The following is a 19,453-nucleotide window of genomic DNA, read 5'->3' on the forward strand; positions in this document are numbered from 1 at the left end:
ATGCCTACATTTTTGTACATTAGTGTGTATCTTTTGACAAAAGATGCAGATAATACATGTAGTCTGATGATGCACTAGCATTAATGATGTTATGTACTTTGGGTAATGAAATGTCTGCAAGGAGCCTTGGTAGTACAGTGGTTTAATGCACCCTGTTATTAACGCAGCTGCCTGCAATTTCTGCAGGTTCGAATCTTACCAGGCTCAAGGTTGACTCAGCCTTCCATCCTTTCTAAGGTAGGTGAAATGAGGACCCAGTTTGTGGGGGCAATAAGCTGACTTTGTATAAATATACAAAAGTATGAAGGCTATTGCTTAACGCATTGTAAGCCGCCCTGAGTCTCCGGAAAAGGGCGGCATATAAATCAAATTTAAAAAAAACAAAAAACTACCAAGCTCAGAGAGCACCAAGAACCTCACATAGATGTAGGCATTTCTAGTAAAAAGATAACAAGACTGTGAACAGTGACCACATCCAGACTCTGCTGATCTGTTAGTTGTAAGTTATAGGTTTTCAAAAGTAAGATAGTGTTTTTAATTAAAAATGTAAAACATGCTTGAGAAAAATAGAAAGCAAACCTTTTTGTAGAAAACATGAGAGCAAATACAGTACTACTCATTATGACTATGTGTTTGAGGACGAATAGTTAGAAGATGAATTCAAGAAAGCGCAGGTTAAAGTGGCAATCTGGCATGGAAGTTTTTAAAATATTTCAATACCATGTAACACCCATCCATGTTTGGAGTAAGATGCAATCAAGCAAAAAAACTGGATATGAACATTACAATAAAAATAATAGGCAGATATCTATTAACAGACTTTTGTCAAGGTCAACTTTGTTATGGACTTTCAGAATTACACCTACCGATGAGGGCTAATGGTTGGATCCAAAACAGCAAGTCTCCAAAGAACCACCATCTCATCACACATACTTGCACAAGCATGAGCAGCAACTTCTGACTGGCCATTGCCCCGGCCAGTGTGCCCACTTGCACTACTATGAGATGCAGATGTCCTTACACTATACCACCAGCCAGTTATCTGTAGACAAATGATGCAGAATGTTAGATGCTCAAATTTCATATTTGATATCAATTTTTTCTTAATGCAGTGGATGCACATGATTCTTCAATTCTAACTATTGTCAGAAACATGTGCAACACATTATAAATCACAAAGTTGGAAGTCTTTTCTAGCCCAACCACCTACTCATGATAGGAATTCTCAGATCATCCCAGACAAATGAATATCCAGCTAATGTTTGGAAATCTCATATAGTGGAACATCCATACTCTATTCTAGGAGGTAGGCTGTTCCATTATTTATAGCTATCACAATAAAACAAAAAAATCTTCCTGAGTATGCATTTCCATGTTTAGCTTCCATCCATCAGTTTTATTCTACCTTCAAATGTTATGTTATCCATACCCTCTTCTCGTGACAGTTCTTCAAATGTTAGACGACTGCTATCATGTCTCTCCTAAACAATCTCAACTTTAGCTTAAAAGTTATTTTACCATGTATTTTAGGGTTTTAGTTCTCCTCCCCCTCACAATTTTCTTCCATCTTCTCTGCCCTCTTTCTAGTTCCTTTGTGTCCTACTCATACTCAGAAAATCAGAATTGGGCACAACATTCTAAGTGCAATCTGACTACTGCAACACAGAGCAGTACTATTATTTTTTATGATCTCATTGCTATACTGCAACCCAAGTCAGTCACTCTCTTTTGGGGGATTAGAGACCAAAAATCAGTGCTTTGCCTCCATGAATCTTTTTTTTTTTTATTGAAAAAGTTTTACAATTACATTTTCTCCCCATTTCCCCCCCCAATCCTCCCTAACCTCCCTAACCCCCCCCTCTCCCTCCCGGACTTCCACAAAATATAATCCAAATCAAAATCCCCTTTTTATAAAACTTGAACCCCTCCACCCCCTGTATATTTTTCACATCTTCACAAAATTCAATTGTTCTATATGTATATAATACTTTCAGTTAAAAGCTATCTGATATTTCCTAGTTTGATATTTATTCTGCACATAATCTATCCACTTTTTCCCCTCCCATACATAAGTCTCTTGTGAGCAATCTTTTAAGTATGCTGAAATCTTCGCCATCTCTGCAAAGCTGGCCATCTTCAAAGTCCATTCATCAATAGTAGGCATAGCTTCATTTTTCCAATATTGACCTATCAGTAATCTCGCTGCTGTTACCATATACAATATCAACTTTGTTTCACCCAATGTAAAACCCTTAGCTATACCCAATAAAAACAATTGTGGAGAAAACTGATTTTTTTTCTTCAAAACATTCTGCATAACCCACCAAATTTTTATCCAAAAAGCCTTCACTTTCTTACAAGTCCACCACACATGATAATATGTGGCATCTAGGCAATCACATCTCCAGCATTTTGGTTGAACATTAGGGTACATGCACGACAATTTCTTAGGATCTAAATGCCATCTATAAAACATTTTATAAAAATTTTCCCTCAAATTCTGCGACTGTGTAAATTTAACATTCTGAACCCATATTTTTTCCCATGTTTCCAACATCACTGGTTCTGCAAAATTTTGTGCCCACTTTATCATGCAATCTTTAACCAATTCAGTTTCTGAATCCCTTTCTAACAAAACATTATAAACCCTTTTAATATGCACTGGGCCTTTCTCTTTTATATGTCTAACCAATTCTTCCTCATGTCACATTATACCAGTTTTTTGGTCCTCTTTCCATCTCAATTGAAGTTGATTATACTGTAACCAAGTTAAATTAATCCCTTCTTCCAACAGCGTTTCTAAAGTCTTCAGTTGCCATCTGCCTGCATCTGTAAAAAGAACTTCTTTATATAAAACCCCCCCGAGTGACATTATATTTGTATTCCACATGATACGACCAAGATCCAGCCATAACGGTATTTTGTAATCCCATTTGAGTCGGTGCTTCTTCCAAACTCTCATCAAAGAGTCTCTAAGTATGTGGCTTTTAAATACTTTATCCACTTTGTTCTCATAAAATAAGTAAGCATGCCAACCAAATTCAAGATCAAAACTTTCTATATTCAATATTCCAGTCTTTTTCCTTCCAAACCAATCACTTGCTTGCGTCAAAGCTGCTGCTTCATAATATAATTGTAGGTTTGGAAGTTTAAGGCCTCCCCTTTCTGGAACATCTTGCATAATTTTCAGTTTAACTCTCGGCGTTTTCTCATTCCAGACAAACTTATTCAGTCCTCTTTGCCATTCTCTCAGTTGTTTATCACTTTTAAGCACCGGAATCATTTGAAACAAAAAAAGAAATCTTGGCAAAATATTCATCTTAACTGCTGCTATTCTTCCAAGTAAAGACAGCTGCAGTTTTTTCCAGGTCTCCATATCTTTCTGTACGTCTCGCCACAACACCTCATAATTATTTTGGAACAATTTTATATTTGATTCTGCAACTTGAACTCCTAGATATTTGACCTTTGGTACGATCTCAAAACCTGCCTTGCTTTCAAGTTCCTGTTTTCGATCTTGTGTCATATTTTTAACTATCATCTTAGTTTTTTTCTGGTTCAATCTAAATCCTGATACTGTACCATATTGTTCTATAATGTCTTTCATCTGGATTATTGATTCCATCGGCTGTGTTAGAGTAACTATCAGATCATCTGCAAATGCCCTTATTCTGTAATCCTCTTGCCTTATCACTATTCCTTTCAAAGTGCTCGAGTCCCGTATTATATTCAACAAGACTTCTAATGTTAAAATAAATAACAATGGGGATAACGGACAACCCTGTCTTGTTCCTTTTTCAATATTAAAGTCTATTGTCAAACTTCCATTAATAATAATCTGTGCCTTTTGTTCTTGATAAATTGCTGAAACCGCCTGTATAAATTGATCCCCAAAGTCCATCTTTTTTAAAGTCTTTAATAGAAAGTTCCAATCCACTCTATCAAAGGCCTTCTCCGCATCCAAGAAAACAAGCACTGCAGGGATCTGTTTATTCTTCTCAAGATATTCCAATAAATCTATAACTTGCCTTACATTATCCTTCATGTATCTGCCTTCTATAAATCCCGCTTGATCACAATGAATCACCTCTTGAATAACTGGCATCAACCTGTTGGCTAGTACTTTTGCAAATATTTTATAGTCATTATTCAGAAGAGATATTGGTCTAAAATTCTCAGGTTTTTTAGGACCTATTTGCTCTTTCGGTATCAATGAAATATAAGCTGTTTTCCATGATGGGGGTATTTTACCCCCTTGTCGTATACTACAAAATAGATCTTTAAGATGTTCAATCATTTCTGCTTGTAAAGTTTTATAGTACACCGCAGTTAAATCATCTGTCCCAGGAGCTTTAGCTGTTTTCAATTGTTTAATTGCGGCAATAATCTCCTCAGCTGTTATAAGATGATTCATTCTCTCCTTTTGTTGACTAGTAATTTTTGTGACTCTTTTATTTTCTAGATATTTCTCTATAAGTCCATTCTGTGTATCGTCTTTAGCATATAATTTAGTATAATAATCTACAAAAACATCTTTAATTAATTTTTGTTGAGAGATTTCCTTCCCTCCAATGTCAATACTATCAATAATCCGTGTACTCTGTTTCTTCCTTAATGTATAAGCCAACCATCTGCCCGGTTTATTAGCGTTGCAAAATGTGTTGTGTTTCGCAAATTGTAAATTTGTTGCTGTTTGCTCCGCCATAAGCATTTGAAATTGATCTTTCAGAAGTTTTATAGCTCCTCGTATTCTTTCATCTGTTGGGTTTTTTATAAGTAACTGTTCTTTATTCTTTATTTCTGCTTCCATTTCAGCTTTTTTCTTTTGTCGGTTTAGTTTGTGTTTAGAGTTCATATGGATGAGTACCCCTCTCATATACGCTTTACTCGCATCCCACACAATTTCAATAGGGGTACCCTTATTCAAATTCATTTCAAAAAATTCTTTCATCTGCTTCTTAAGTTCTGTTATATTCTTTTCATATCTAAACAGATTTTCATTCAATCTCCATGATCTTCTCTCATTCTTTCCCATCTCAATTTCTATCCATACCGGGCTATGGTCAGTTAAAGTCCTTGGAAAAATCTTTGTTCTTTTTGTTTTTACAAGTAAGTCAGCTGATAGTAAAATAAAATCAATCCTAGAAAAGGATCTGTGTCTATCTGAAAAAAAAGTAAAGTCCAATTCTTTTGGGTTATGTATTCTCCAAATATCTTTTAATTCCAAATCTTCTTTCATGTCAAAAAAAGTCTGTGGTAATCTAATCCTTGACTTCGCCAAACTCTTTTTATCTGTTTTAGGGTCAATTACTCCATTCCAATCTCCCATAATCAAAATAGATCTATAGTCCCATTGCAATATTTTAGAATGCAAAGTTTTGTAAAAATTATCCTGTTGTTGATTAGGAGCATAAATTCCAATCACTAGAATTAGGCCACTTGCTGTGTGCAGTTCAATTGCTATAAACCTACCGCCTCCATGAATCTTAACACACCAATTTCCAATAGCACCATCACAGAAAAACCCACAGCCTTACAGAGATAATATTTCAATTACTGCCTCTTTTTTGGCTAAGCACATTTAAAAAATAAACCACCAAAAATTGGCTAAATTCTAGAAATGGAAATCGATGGTGTTCAAAGGAATTGATGGTATACAGTGGGATAGCTACCTCTGCCTTAACACTATATTATTGTACTGTTAGGCATTTGTCTAATTCTTCATTTTCCTTAAAATTTCTAGATAAGCGACATGACCATTCCATCCCACACATGTTTCTGTGAGAATGTATTTAACAAAGGGAATAATACCTGTTCGTATGTTAGACACTGGTCTGTCAGGATCTCCAGAAGAGGAGCTGCATTGGTATCCCGTCTCTTAAACATCTCACGTACAATTGAAAGCAGGTTCCATATGCCTTCAGGTTCTCTCCCTCTCAGGGGGCGTAACAGACAGGCCCACTCAGCAGCAGCTGGGGGTTCCGTGGAGGACAGGTACATGGAATTCACATCACTGTGCAGTTGGAAAAAGCGGGGGGGGGGAGATGGGATGTGATGCTTGAACATAGGATAATCATTTATGAAACTCTGAATGTAGGGGATTTCTTTATAGATTTTATCTCCTTAATCCATCTGTGTAATCAGGAAGAGTCTGTTTAGTAATATCAAAAATGAAGGACAAGAGGTCAACCACCAAATGTATGGCAACTCCCTCCCACCAAATCTTTTTGTGTCACTTCAGTCCTCTTCTTCAATTGTTATTTAATGTAGTCATTTCATCCAAATTAAATTTTTTTATTTTAAAATTAGTTTTCCCTTTGAGTTGCATAAGGAACATCAACATTGTGAAATAATGTGGATGAGATTTAAGAACAACGTAGGTTATAACTACGTTTATAACACAGCCATTTTCTGCTTTGCTCATTGCACTTTTCCCAAACATGCTGCAGCATCAAAATACTATATAAGATCTACATGCAGGCTTCAATTTGAAAATATGTACATGGACAGAATTGCATATCATCCAGGTACTATTGATACTAAATCTTAAAATTTCAAAAAAACTCCTCCAATATTTTACATAGCTATAAAGTAGGCCAATGACCAGGAGATTTGGCAGGTGTCTTTCCAGGATCCCTTCTAAAACTAGCTTCAAGAATTATATATATATATATATGTAGGTCTTTGGTTATTCGGGTCTTCTACCACGTAAAATTGGAAGTGTCTTGGCGACGTTTCGACGAAGTCTCATTCGTCATCTTCAGGCTGGTGTTCTCGGCTTCGTGCTTCCAGGAGCAAATTAAGAAAATTGATACTGTACCTTTACAGGGAGGATATGGGTGTGGCCTACTGATGACAACTAACGAGCTAGAAATGGATCTATTTAGGTCTCCCACCTAGCAGTTAGAGCTTGCTAGGTGTTAGAAAGGAAAAAAGCCCAGAACCGAGTAGATGTGATTCTACTGAGCTGGAGCTACAAAAAAACCTTGGCTACGTAGGGAAAACCTGGCTAGAAGAAAAACACACATAAACCCTACGAAGAAGAATATATATATATATATATATATATATATATATATATATATATATATATATATATATATATATATATATATATATATATATATATATACACACACACATATATATATATCCTTATCCTTATGCTGAAAAAGTAGAATAACAGCTCATTTAACTGGACAAATAAGTACTAAAGGCACATTAGTACTTTTTAGTGGATGAAAGTTCCACTAATTGTGGCAAATTGCACTGAATAGAAGTGAGACTCTAAAATTCCTCAAAAATTGGTCACAGCGAATTACTGAGCAGTTCACTCGCTCTCCCATGAGCCAAAACAAAGAGCAACATTTATTACTGGTAACAGCTATATTGAACAACTTTGAATGAATCCAATGTAGTGTAATTTTTTTTCCATCTAAAATAGGAAACCTGATGGATTTCTTGGACTAGAGGTAGCTCAGGTCTGTTATACATACTAGGAAATTTGAAATAGCACAATAGCTGTTTTAGAAACCATAGGGCTGGCCCTTGAATCTCCTTTTTTTTAGGAGAAATCCTCATCTTTTGAGAGCAGGTAGGAACCGCAGCCTCAATGGCAGGAGTTCCTTTAGGATCCATATGAAAGAAGAGTTTTCCAATACTCCAGGGAGACGGGATTCCTTTGTTTTTATGACCCACATTACTCTGGTATCATGATCTTCAAACTGGACCATTGAATAGAGAGAATGATTCAGAGGTTGAAGAGACCCAAATTTAGTGTCTCCTTTTCAGAAACAAGAGACATTATATATCTTTTCAATGGCTAGGTAGTCTTGTCACAAAGTGCTTAATGCAAAAGTCAAGAATTTTTTAGACTGTGTGTGGCTACATTATAGCTGCCTTGTACAAAATTGCTATAGAACAAAACCCAGAGGATGTTTTCATACAAACTTTTGTGTTTTTGTTGCTAAGCATTTATCCCTCAACTTAGGTTTCCTTTTTGGCTGCTATCTTCTTGGGGCAGGGGTGAAATCTAAAATTTGTTACTACCGATTCTGTGGGTGTGGCTTGGGGGATAATGTGACTGGGTGGGCATGGCCAACTTTTTTTTTTAAAAAACTTTTAAAAGCATTTTTTCTACAACCTTAAGAGGTTGCAGAAAAAAATGCTTTTGGAAGCCTCTGATGATCAGGCAAGTCAGCTGGGATCGCCAGAGGCTTTTAAAGGCATTTTTTTCCCCTACAACCTCTTTGGCTGAAGAGGTTGCAGAAAAAAATGCTTTGAAAAGCCTTTGACGACCCAGCTGAGCCACATGATCATCAGAGGCTTTTTTTTTTTACTTTTAAAAGCATTTTTTTGGCTGAAGAGGTTGTAGAAAAAATGCTTTTAAAAGTAAAAAAAACAAGTCTCTGATGATCGCGTGGCTCAGCTGGACATGGGGGGAGGGCACGCAGGGATTTTTGCTACCGGTTCTTCGAACCACCCACCATCGCTATCGGATTGGGCAACCGGTCTGAACCGGGAGCATTTCACCCCTGCTTTGGGGTTCCTAGCTTCTACATTCTTCCTGTTCAGCCTGAATGCTTTGCACAATGGTTTCTTCATCCCAGAGCTGCATCCTCAGCTGGATTCAGCAGGAGGAACAAGATGGCCAAGGTCAGCTGTGGGAAACAGTAGTGGCAGTCCATACATGTAGAAGCTGCAGTAGAAATATGTGGCAGACTGCAGGGCTTCCAAAAGGGCAGAGATTGGGAGGGGAGGCGGAAGTTACGCAGGTGAGGGAGTTGAAGTGTTCCTGTGGTCATAAATTGGATGAGCCCAAATTCTGATCATGTGATTGCGGAGATGCTGCAATGCTATAACTTCAGAGACCAGTCATAAGTTTACATTTCCAGCATTATCATAACTTCAAACGGTTGCTGAATGAATGGCTATATATCAAGGACTATTTGTATACAACTTATGATTCACATGTTGAAATATAGCTGATCAAATATATATAGTCTCCACCTACAATTAAAAAAAAACCAAACATTATCTTTTACTGCCTTTCTAAAGCTACAAAAACAGAGTCCAGAGAGGCAAGATGCTGATGTTTGCATCTGACTTTGCAAATCTGCATAAATCGTAAAGGAAGAAGAAAATTTAAGTTACCTAAATACAACAGGAGAGGGACCACAAAATTTGTGAAGAGTTTTCTTTATGTTGTCACTTAATGTAGATTCATCCAAGTACCAGGTGCTTTGATCAGAGGCAGATGGGCCAGCAGTAGGATCTTAGGAAAAAGCAGATACATTCTTTCAGCTGTTCCAAAGAGTTTGTTTCCCCCTCTACTCAAGGTTACAGGTAAAACAAGTAGTGAGCCTTAATTTTATTACAGAAATACTGAAACACTTATTTGAAACTTGATACAATGTACCTCCCTAATAGAGGAAAAGTTTCATATGAACAACTCAAGACAATCATGATCAGCATACTTAATCTGCTACACCTCGATGCTTTTTAGTTATAGACAGCCTAAAGTGCTACCATTTTTGAAACTAAATGTATTTGCATATTTGAAAACCATTGTTTGCATTATACTTTTTAAAATATAATAAATCCACAGCACTATTTATTACCTGGGGCTCCACATACAGTGTTGATGGCAGTGGACTGAGAGGATAGCAACTCATCAAGTAGACGCTGAGCAGTTGGAAGTATCTAAGAGTAAGAAAAACATGTGATGCTGATTTTAAATGTTCTTCCAGAAATAAAGAACTCAACTATGTTTATTTAAACTAACAAGAAAACATCTGGTTTTGATTAAAATGGTTATTAGTCTTTAAAACAATTATTCCTATTTAAGCTTAGTATTAAGGTACTATGTAAGCCAATAATAAGAATGGAAGAATATTGCAGAATACAGGCAGTCTTTAACTTACAACTGTAAGTTTAATGACAACTCAAAATTACAAGTCCTGGAAAAAGTGACTGTCCTGTGGTGGCGCAGTCATTAGAATGCAGCATTGCAGGCTAATTCTGCCGACCTCCAGCATTTCAACTCGGCTCAAGGTTGAGCCTTCCATCTTTCCGTAGTCAGTAAAAACGAGGACCCCGATTGTTGGGGGCAATATGCTGACTCTGTAAACTGCTTAGAGAGGGCTGGAAAGCACTGTGAAGCAGTATGTAAGTGCCATTGCTATTGCTATTGCTACAACTGTCACATCATCATCACTGTCACGTGATCACAATTCGAGCACTTGGCAATACTGTAGCTCGCATTTGACTGGTTGCAGCATCCGAAAGTCATTGATTACAATTTGTGACCTTTCTTTCTGATTTATGGCAAAAATCACACATTGGGAAGCTGGATCCACTTAACAACCACACAATTCGCTTAACGACTGCTATAAAATTGCCCTAAAACCAGGAACTCAGCATATAACGTCAACAATTTACAACAGAAATTCTCAACTATGGTCGTAAGTGAAGGACTTCCTGTAGTTGACCATTCAAAATAACACCCTAGCTCTCAAATAGAAATTGCTTGGCCGCAGACACTACCAAAGCCTCTTTGCTGCCGACCACCAGGCTTTAAAGAACAGCTTTTAACTTAGGAAATTAATGCTCTGCAGTACAAACCAAACATTCAGGTTCCAGCATTTTTTTAATTACAAAAATACCTTTAAATTCCACATAGGATTTTTTTTCTAACAATCCTATAAGCCCTACAAGGCTGCTTAAAGGCATTCTTAGACAATAGAAATAGTGAAAAACTACAGCCCATCGTTTTGTTTTGGACATGTTCATTTGCCCCAGAATGGGACAGCAAGGATTCGAGGACACAAACAGCATCTGCAGACTTAAGAGGAAATGACATGGTACGTGACTTCACTTTTTGACAAAGGGCTATTTTGTAACTACCCACCTGCCATGTGGAAGTTAGTTTTAATAGGCTGGTCTCTGCTGCCCCCATGACGATCACTGAGTGAGACAGTTCATGCCACCTCTAAAAATTACAATATACTCACCAACCCAAGAAATTCCCTAATCCTATTTTGATTTGTAAGAATCCTGCTTCCAATTTAACCAAATTTAGATCACATAGATGTAAACCATGACTTATATCATTATTTTCCCAGCAGCTAATACTAAATGGAGGAAGAAAACCCCCATGCATCACTCCCATTGTGCACTAATATTTAAAAGTTTTTATACAATCTATTGATATGCACGGTTATATATTGGTGATGCTTTTCAGGAATTTGAGTTGTGTTTTTTAATGTAAATGCTATTCAAAAAAGGAAGGAAGGAAATGGGGAAAGAATGATAATAGTCTGTAGTTGTACTCGCACTTACTTGAAATTGTTATTTAACATAACTGAATTCCTTTTTAAAATATATAAACACAAGAAGCTGCGAGGCTGTCCTCCTATACTCCTAAAGGCTGATTTAGGAGTAAGCCCAAGTTAGTGAAGTACTTCAATGTAAATCATTTTAGGGCTGCTGTATTAATAATCATACAAAAAGTAAACAAATGAAGCTAAAGGAGGATGATGTTTGCAAGGGTTAAAAAAAGGAGATATCCATCAATATTATTCATACTTATTCTGGAGTCTGACAGTGCATGAACAAATGAATAAATAAATAAATAAATATACAGAACTTTTATACAATAACCTGGTATAATTAGCCAATATAGAATGGGATCTATTAGCTGAGCCACTTCAGCCAGTAAATGTCTTGGGCCTGACCTAATTCTGTGTATGTGTATGCTTTTTAAAGTATTAATATTCCTGTATGCATATTCATTTTTAAGGAAATATGTTTATTGCATAAAACTAATTAAAAAGAAAAAATACCCACATAAATAAGGGTTGTTGTGACAGCTGGAAGCTGATCTCATAAGGTAGAGCACCCCTTCGCCCCTCAGATTTCCAAAAATTTTCAGCCCTCTTTCAGCCTTCTTTCTTTGTAAAATACCAGTAATACATTTTAATAAATATAAATTATAATAATCAATATTGTAAATTATAATTCAAATGTTGAGAGACTACACATATCAAGAACCTGTTACTATAAATCATATGTGACTCCAATGTTGTAGAATAATTATTTTGGGCATTTCTCATACATGAAAAATTCTGATTTTTATGTCCTGAAATGTTTAGGATTTCACTGAAGAACAACATAAGGACCCAGTTGTGGGGGCAATAAGCTGACTTTGTATAAAATATACAAAAGGATGAAGGCTATTGCTGAGCACATTGTAAGCTGCCCTGAGTCTTCGGAGAAGGGCGGCATATAAATCAAATTAAAAAAAATAACTAATGTTAACTATAAATCCAAAAAAAAAAAAAAACATAATGCAAACTTTACCAGCAATGCTCTCTAGTTACACCAACAATCTACAGACTATAACTCAAAGTATGGAAATGATAAAGGCACTTAAACAAGGCGAATTAATATTCCAGCTTTGAAATTGCACCTTCAATCATCAAGTATACACAACATTTTATGTTGTATTAATCTCATGTTAATTCAATGTGCAACAATCTTATTTCAAAGTCTATCTATTTCATATTAAGATGGTTACACACCTAGGACCTCAGTTGATTCCTCCAAAACCTCTAGCAAGTGTGAAACCTGGACAGAAATGGCATCAGGACCAAACTATATGTGATTAAAGGGAATGAACTACCAAGAAGCACTTTTATCTAAATTAAGCTATTTTGTTCTACAGAAATTTTAAAAGATAGCTACATCAGAATCAAAACATCCCAAAACAGATTTACTGTAAATTCGTACTGTCAAATATAAAATCATACATAAAGGAATAAAAGTTCTTTCTGTGACCTTATGTATTCCATAGCTTTCAACATTAGTTGTATTTTATCTTATTGTATTTGCTATGTTTGAGGCAAAAAGTCTGGGACTCTATATAGTGCATTTATGTGCTTCTTTAGGCCTGGAAATCATATACTATCAAAGAGCAACATCTGTGTTACTTCCATGGACAAATTATTAACGTTTTTTAAAATTTTTCACTATTTAGTAAAATATATTTCTTCAAATGTGAGCATTCATTATTAACACAGAGCAAGGAATCTACTATAAACTCCAATCCCTTGGATTTATCATGATCTGGAGAAACATTTACTGTATTACAGATGTGGGCCCCCACGATGAAGTAACCATTATTTTGGGCAGGTAGGAAAATGCTATACAGGCCTCTAGTAAAGAAATTGGAAGAAGATGATGGATTCATCTAGATGTCCTACCTCCATGGACACTGTAGGAGCTCTTCCAGTGACCTGCAGCAAGCATGTGTGCCATGTTTGTCTTTCTGCCTGAAGACAGCATAAACTACATGTGCAACAAACGGCTCTGTTGGAAGAGAAGATGAAGGGACTTGAGGAATGTCCTTGCATATCCAACTTATTTAATTATCTATCTATCTATTTAAGCAGTTTATCTTGTTCATGAATTTACTGCTTGTTATAATAAGGTCTGGTGAAGTGATATTTCTCATTAGGGTCAATTTGAGAATTTTTAGATGAAAGGCTGAAAGCCCTCCTGAAAGACTATCAGAAAAAGAAGGTTTTAAAGAAAAAGAAGAAAAGAAAAGGGTTAGATGAAGTAGAACAGAAGAATATGGCATACCTAGTGAAATATGAGACTTCATTTGTACAGATTGAGGCTGTTGAGGAACTAGCTAACAGTTCCCAGACTAGGGATGTAAAGATGCCACAATTCCCTGACTACAGGGCCATCAAGACCATGTCAACTAACCCTAAACTGGGGAGAGCAGGAGGAGGAAGCCTTGAATTTAAATGCTTCAGAATACATGCCAATTCTTGACTACTTTGACTGTAGTGGGCAGTCAATTCTGTGTATGGTTTAATTTTGCAACAGGTATTCAAAGTTAACTGAACTATGTCTGCAGTCTTCTGACAAGTCAGGCTGAAAAAAGCCAAGCTAAAATGGGAAGTGTAAAGAGGTTGATTTAGCCAAACCCTGCTCATAAAAGCTGACAGCTGTAGGACTAGAATGACATAATTCCCATGGAAAATGACTCAGGTTCACCTATCATAGAAAACTCTGAAAAAACACTGGGTTAGAAATATATTTATTTATTAAATTTATATGCCGCCCATTTCACTCTGCAAAGCAACTCTGGGTGGCTTACAATAAAAATAATAAATATTAAAATATTAACAGTAGATACAAAACTAAGAAACAGAAGCAAGGATGGTACAGTGGTGGCATCTTCCCTATTAATCCACCAACCACACACATCAGGACCCCAAGCCTGGGGGCAGAGCCATGTTTGAATGCCCTTCCAGAAGACCAAAAGGTGGGGCCAGACCACACTCAGGCAGCAAGTATCCTAAGAGCAAGAAAATTAATACATTTTAAAAACTGATTGCAGTGTTATTTTAATTTCTGAGGGTGCGGAAAAGAGGCATACTATGCTGGTCTTTGGCCTGACTGAAATGGAACAAAACTGAAGAATTAATGGTAGAAATATGCAAGAGAAGATTGATACATCATCTTGGAATTTATGGTAGTAAGGTCTATAACAGCAGAATTAAATAGATATCTTTGGCTATTAGGGAAGCTGGTTTAAAAACCTGAACAATTAGAAATTAGCAAAAGAGTCCAGAATAGCAAAAGAGAGGTGAGATTCTGCCTGAAGGCACAATTATAAATGTCTCAGAGAATGTAAAATGAAAAATGCTAGCCAGTATCTAATAAATGCATAACTGAAATGTGATAATAATAAAGTCAAGTTCTACTGAAGTAGCTCGTAATATTTCATGCCAAGGATTGCCACCAGCTAAGGAGAGAAGCTACCTATGTAATAGCATAATGTTCCCAAATGTTTAGTTTCGTGCTATGGACTCAATATGCTGCTCACTTTTGGCTTGTCCCGTTTACATTCATTACAAATGAACCCACATGAAAATAACATTAATAGAGAATTCTGAAAAAACACTGGGTTATAAAGTCTATTTATTTTATATAAGATTAGAGGGAAATTAAATGTCACCCCTTATTTATCTGCAGTTAAGCGGAGGCAAAAGCAGCCATCTTCGGCAGGAAATCCTTTCTTGGCCTGGGGGAAAAGCAGCAAGCGATTATTCCCCACTTGTCCAATTGGTGCAAGTGGAAGACAAGGAGTCTTCTCATGCTTGTGTTTTGTGTGCATATGAGAGATGAATTGAGGAGAATCGGAAAAGAATCTCAATGCCAGAGGACTTTTTAGTGTACCTGTGTTGAAAGTGGAACAAGAGGTGGCTCCTGTTTCATCTCCATGTTGATGATCATACTGTATGTCTAGCAGCACTACTGGGCCTGCAGGACAGTTCTGTGAGCATAACTCACAGAATCCCAGATGTATTTTCAAAGGGTGGGGCGCCCTTAAAAAGATCATCTCCCACATCCTGTCCTATTCTTTTATTCAGTGGAAATAAATTATTTGTTTAGAAGAACTATTCATAATTATGAGAACATTGCAAATTGAACATCTCAGAAAGTTACAAAGAAACTATAATAAATAGTTCTGAAGCATCCCAACGACCAGGATGCTTTAAAGATCAACCGGAACACAAACAGATGAACTAAAATTCATTAGTTAACTTGAAGCCATTTATCATATAAGTTTACCATTAAACTTATCAAGCAACATTTGTTAACTACCATTCAATGAAAGAATGTGTCCCATTTAACTATTGCCTCATGCAATATCACTACTACATCTAGCAACAACTTTTCTCTTTCCTTATATTTCCAGCAAATATCTACTACTCTATGGAGTAAGAAGTATTATTGCTTTTTTGTGATTACTAAATGTTCTGTTATTACACTTTTTCATTCATCCATAACTGATGGTATATTTATGCTTTACATCTGTTGAAATGGATTAGACCAAGGGTGTCAAACTCACATCGGCATAACGGTGTCACATGATGTATCGGGACTTTTTTCCCCTTCACTAAAACAAGCATGGGCATGGCCAGTGTGTGACACATCCGGCCTGTGGGCCGGGAGTTTGATAGACCTGGATTATAGGCTGTATGAAAGCTTAGGAGATGCAATATAATTCAATTCTGCTTGAGGCAGGGAGGAAAGGATAGCCAAATCAAGTTAGTTGCTGTTTTTTAGTATCTAAACAGGTCTTCAGTTTGGTTTTAATTTAATTAAAGGGCCTGGTGACTCAGCAGACTAAAAGCATTGTGATTAACACCAGCTGTCTGCAATTACTGTAAGTTTGAATCTCACCAGGCTCAAGGTTGACTCAGCCTTCCATCCTTTCTAAGGTAGGTAAAATGAGGACCCAGTTTGTGGGGGCAATAAGCTGACTTTGTATAAATATACAAAAGGATGAAGGCTATTGCTTAACGCATTATAAGCCACCCTGAGTCTTCGAAGAAGGGCGGCATATAAATCAAATTAAAAAAAAAGTTTTGAACTGTCTAATCTCATTTCTCAGGGTATATCTCTTTTCACATGAGTTTTCCACCTAAAATTCAAAATAACAATCACCTAGGCCACTCACCATAACTCCTTAATTGATATACAGTAGATATTATTTGTCTAATCAAGTTCTCCTACAACTATACTTTGTAAGCAAAATAATAACAAGCATTTGTGTTAACAGTTTCCACCAACACCAGTTTACTAGAATATGGCTACTTCTGTATGTCTAATTAAAGTTGTGAGCATCCGTCATTTAGACTAGATGGCTTGAGAATACTACTCTACCCAATGCTCATCATGGTAGCTTGGTATAGTCCCAAGACATTTTCTTAACTAGGAAACAGAACAAACACACCCTGCATGGGGATGCTAATCTCCCTGCACAAATTACCTTCAATTGAGCAGTCATGCTGCGATAACACAGAAAGGGGCAAAGAAAGGTACAGAAACACAGAAGTTATTTGCAGCTATGCAACTGAGCCATTGCCTTGAGTTTATACTGGCTGCTTTCTGTTGAAACATTTTTATAGGTAAAACTATAAGTAATTACTTTTATGTAATCAAACAATGTATTCCTTTCATCGTAACTATTCTTGGAGCAGAAGCCAAAGACAAGAAAGAAATAGCTGACTATAGATTAGAAGCATCATATCGAAAGACAACTAACAGCCTTGAAGCTTTCAATAATCACTCCTATATTTATTTATTATATTTATTATATTTCTATATGACTGGAGGGAATAAAAAGTGGCTTCTAACCTAACAATTAATGCTGTTCCTATCCTTCATTAGTCTGTTTAATTAGTTGTGGAATATTCTACATTTTCTGATCACTGGTTACGTTACATGATTTCATTCTGAATTGCCTTTTATTCTAGTATTCATCCCAAAATTTTATTGAGTTTTGTTCACAATCTGGTTTGGCATTAGAAGATTAGTAAAAGTGTGCAATGTACTTCAAAATGGAAATATTTTGTGCAATTTTATGAAGTAAAAATGTTAAACTTGAAAATTTAAACTCAAAAATCTTTACATGTTGCTCATCAAAATTACTAAATATGGTAATTTATTCAGATCACTAACATTCTTAAATCTAAAACAGGCATCCTCAAACTATGGCCCACGGGATGGATACAGCTCACCGAAGCCATTAATCTGGCCCCCAAGGGACCACGAGGGTGCCTCACCCACATTGCCCCGCCCACCCGCCGGCCCCCACCCTTCGGCAGAGTGCAGGATTTACCTTTGTGAGGCTAGAACTGGAAGGTAAGGCCAACTTTTTGGCTGGCAGAGTGCTTCTGGGAGGAGGGGGAGGCCAAAAAACGGGCAGGCAGAGGCCCCGGGAAGCATCCGCGCGCCTTGTTTTTGGCTGGCAGAGTGCTTCTGGGGGAGGGAAGGCCAAAAACGGGCTGCGCCTTTTGCCAGCCGAGGGAAGAACTCAAAATTTGCCAGGGACTTCAGTCCACCGTCGCTCCGCTGGGGGGGGGGGGGAAACTGAAGGGTCCTAATGGGAGAGGGTACGCCTGCCATGTAATTGTGCATCGCTTCCCGGAGTCGCACTTAGTGCCAGGTACCTGCGCGCTTTCCATTCATCCTGGGCAAAGCAGAGCAGAAGCAGAGAGGAGTGGGAGGCCCCAGTACATGCTGCGCCTTAGCGCTATCCCATGCCGGCCAGACTAGTCCAGAAGCAGCGGATCCCCCAGTCATGGGCTGGATGTGGGGTCCGAGGCAGTGGGGACGGTGAGCAGGTGGCCCTCAGTGGAGAGCGCCACCCTGGCACTAAGCGCAACTCTTGGAAGCGATGCTTAATTACACCGCAGGCGCACCCTCTCTCATTGGGATCCTTTGGCTCCTCCACTCCCGGCAGAGTGACGGTGGCAAATCTTTAAGCTCTTTCCTCCGTCGGCGAAAGGCACAGCCCTTCACTTGTGAGGAGAGCTTGGCAGCCCGTGGAGCAGGGCTGGCGAGACGCAAGCGAGCCTTCTTCCCCCCACCCCCCGGCCGCTTGCCAGCCCATTCTTCTCCCGCTCGGCAGCTCCAGGGCGGTGGCCAGTGAGGCTGTCTGTCCCTGAAGGAGGATGGCTGTCTCCGCCCCTGAGAGGGAGGCAGGAAGGGCATCCAAGTGGCGAGGGGGTGAGGGGAAGAAGGAGACGGGGCCGCTGTTATGGCACCCGCTCCCTAGCTCGCTTGCGTCTTGGTGGCCACTGAGCCCCCGCTTTGGGGCTTCCTCGCCAAACCTGTTCCGAGTGATGCCTGCCCGATCCGATCCTGCCTGCCAGATGCACAGGGCTCTTGCTCAAGCCTGTTGCACACGTTTGGCATGTGCAGAGGAAGCTCCGGGACAGCCAGTGAGATTCCAAAAGCAGATTGAGACCGCCGCGATGCAAATGAAATGGAAATAGGAGAGAATGGAATGGGAATAGGAATAGGAATAGAATGGAATGGGATGGGATGGAATGGAATGGAATAGAATGGAAGAGCAATAGGATGGAGTGGGAATGGGAACAGGATGGAATGGAATGGAATGGAATGGGAATGGGAATGGGAATGGAAAGGAATGGAATGGAATGGAATTCAAGGAGGTATCCCAGGGCATTGCCAGGATCCTGCAGAAGATGCCCCAGGAGAGAGAGAGAAATGTGGAAAAAGATATGGAAAGAGAGAGATATGGAAAGAAAGAGAGAGAGACAGAGAGAGGGGGGGGAGGGATGGAGAGAAAAAGTTGTTGATTGTAAGCTTCTTGGGGCTGAGAAGAATCTGAGTATCCTGAAGTGAACCACTAAACAACTTTAAAAAATGATCTAGTAAAAAGAAAGTCAACCATTACAGCAACATGCAAACAAAAGAAATAAAACACCCCCAGGAGCAAAACAAATGAAATTTAAATTTGTGTGTATTGTTTAATGGACTGCTAAATTGGCCATACCCACCCAATCACATGACCACCTAGTTATGCCCACCCAGCCAGTCCGGCCCTTCAACAGTCTGA

At 38.1% G+C, this 19,453-nt stretch overlaps 1 protein-coding gene across 4 annotated transcripts in view; it reads right to left on the reverse strand.

Moving 5' to 3' along the window:
* Positions 1-19,453, reverse strand: part of ZSWIM8 (zinc finger SWIM-type containing 8) — a 75,517-nt gene that overhangs the window by 38,299 nt on the left and 17,765 nt on the right. For all 4 annotated transcript variants that reach the window (XM_070946509.1, XM_070946507.1, XM_070946506.1 and 1 more), the window contains exons 6-9: positions 9,621-9,702; positions 9,154-9,274; positions 5,812-6,013; positions 867-1,042 (exon numbers count right to left, since the gene is read on the reverse strand). In XM_070946509.1, the coding sequence (XP_070802610.1) occupies positions 867-1,042; positions 5,812-6,013; positions 9,154-9,274; positions 9,621-9,702 (581 nt within the window). The remainder of the gene's footprint in view (positions 1-866; positions 1,043-5,811; positions 6,014-9,153; positions 9,275-9,620; positions 9,703-19,453) is intronic.

This window comes from Pituophis catenifer, unplaced genomic scaffold (genome assembly GCF_029215685.1).
Source record: "Pituophis catenifer annectens isolate HBS135680 unplaced genomic scaffold, rPitCat1.0.hap2 SCAF_6, whole genome shotgun sequence".
Lineage (NCBI taxonomy): Eukaryota > Metazoa > Chordata > Lepidosauria > Squamata > Colubridae > Pituophis > Pituophis catenifer.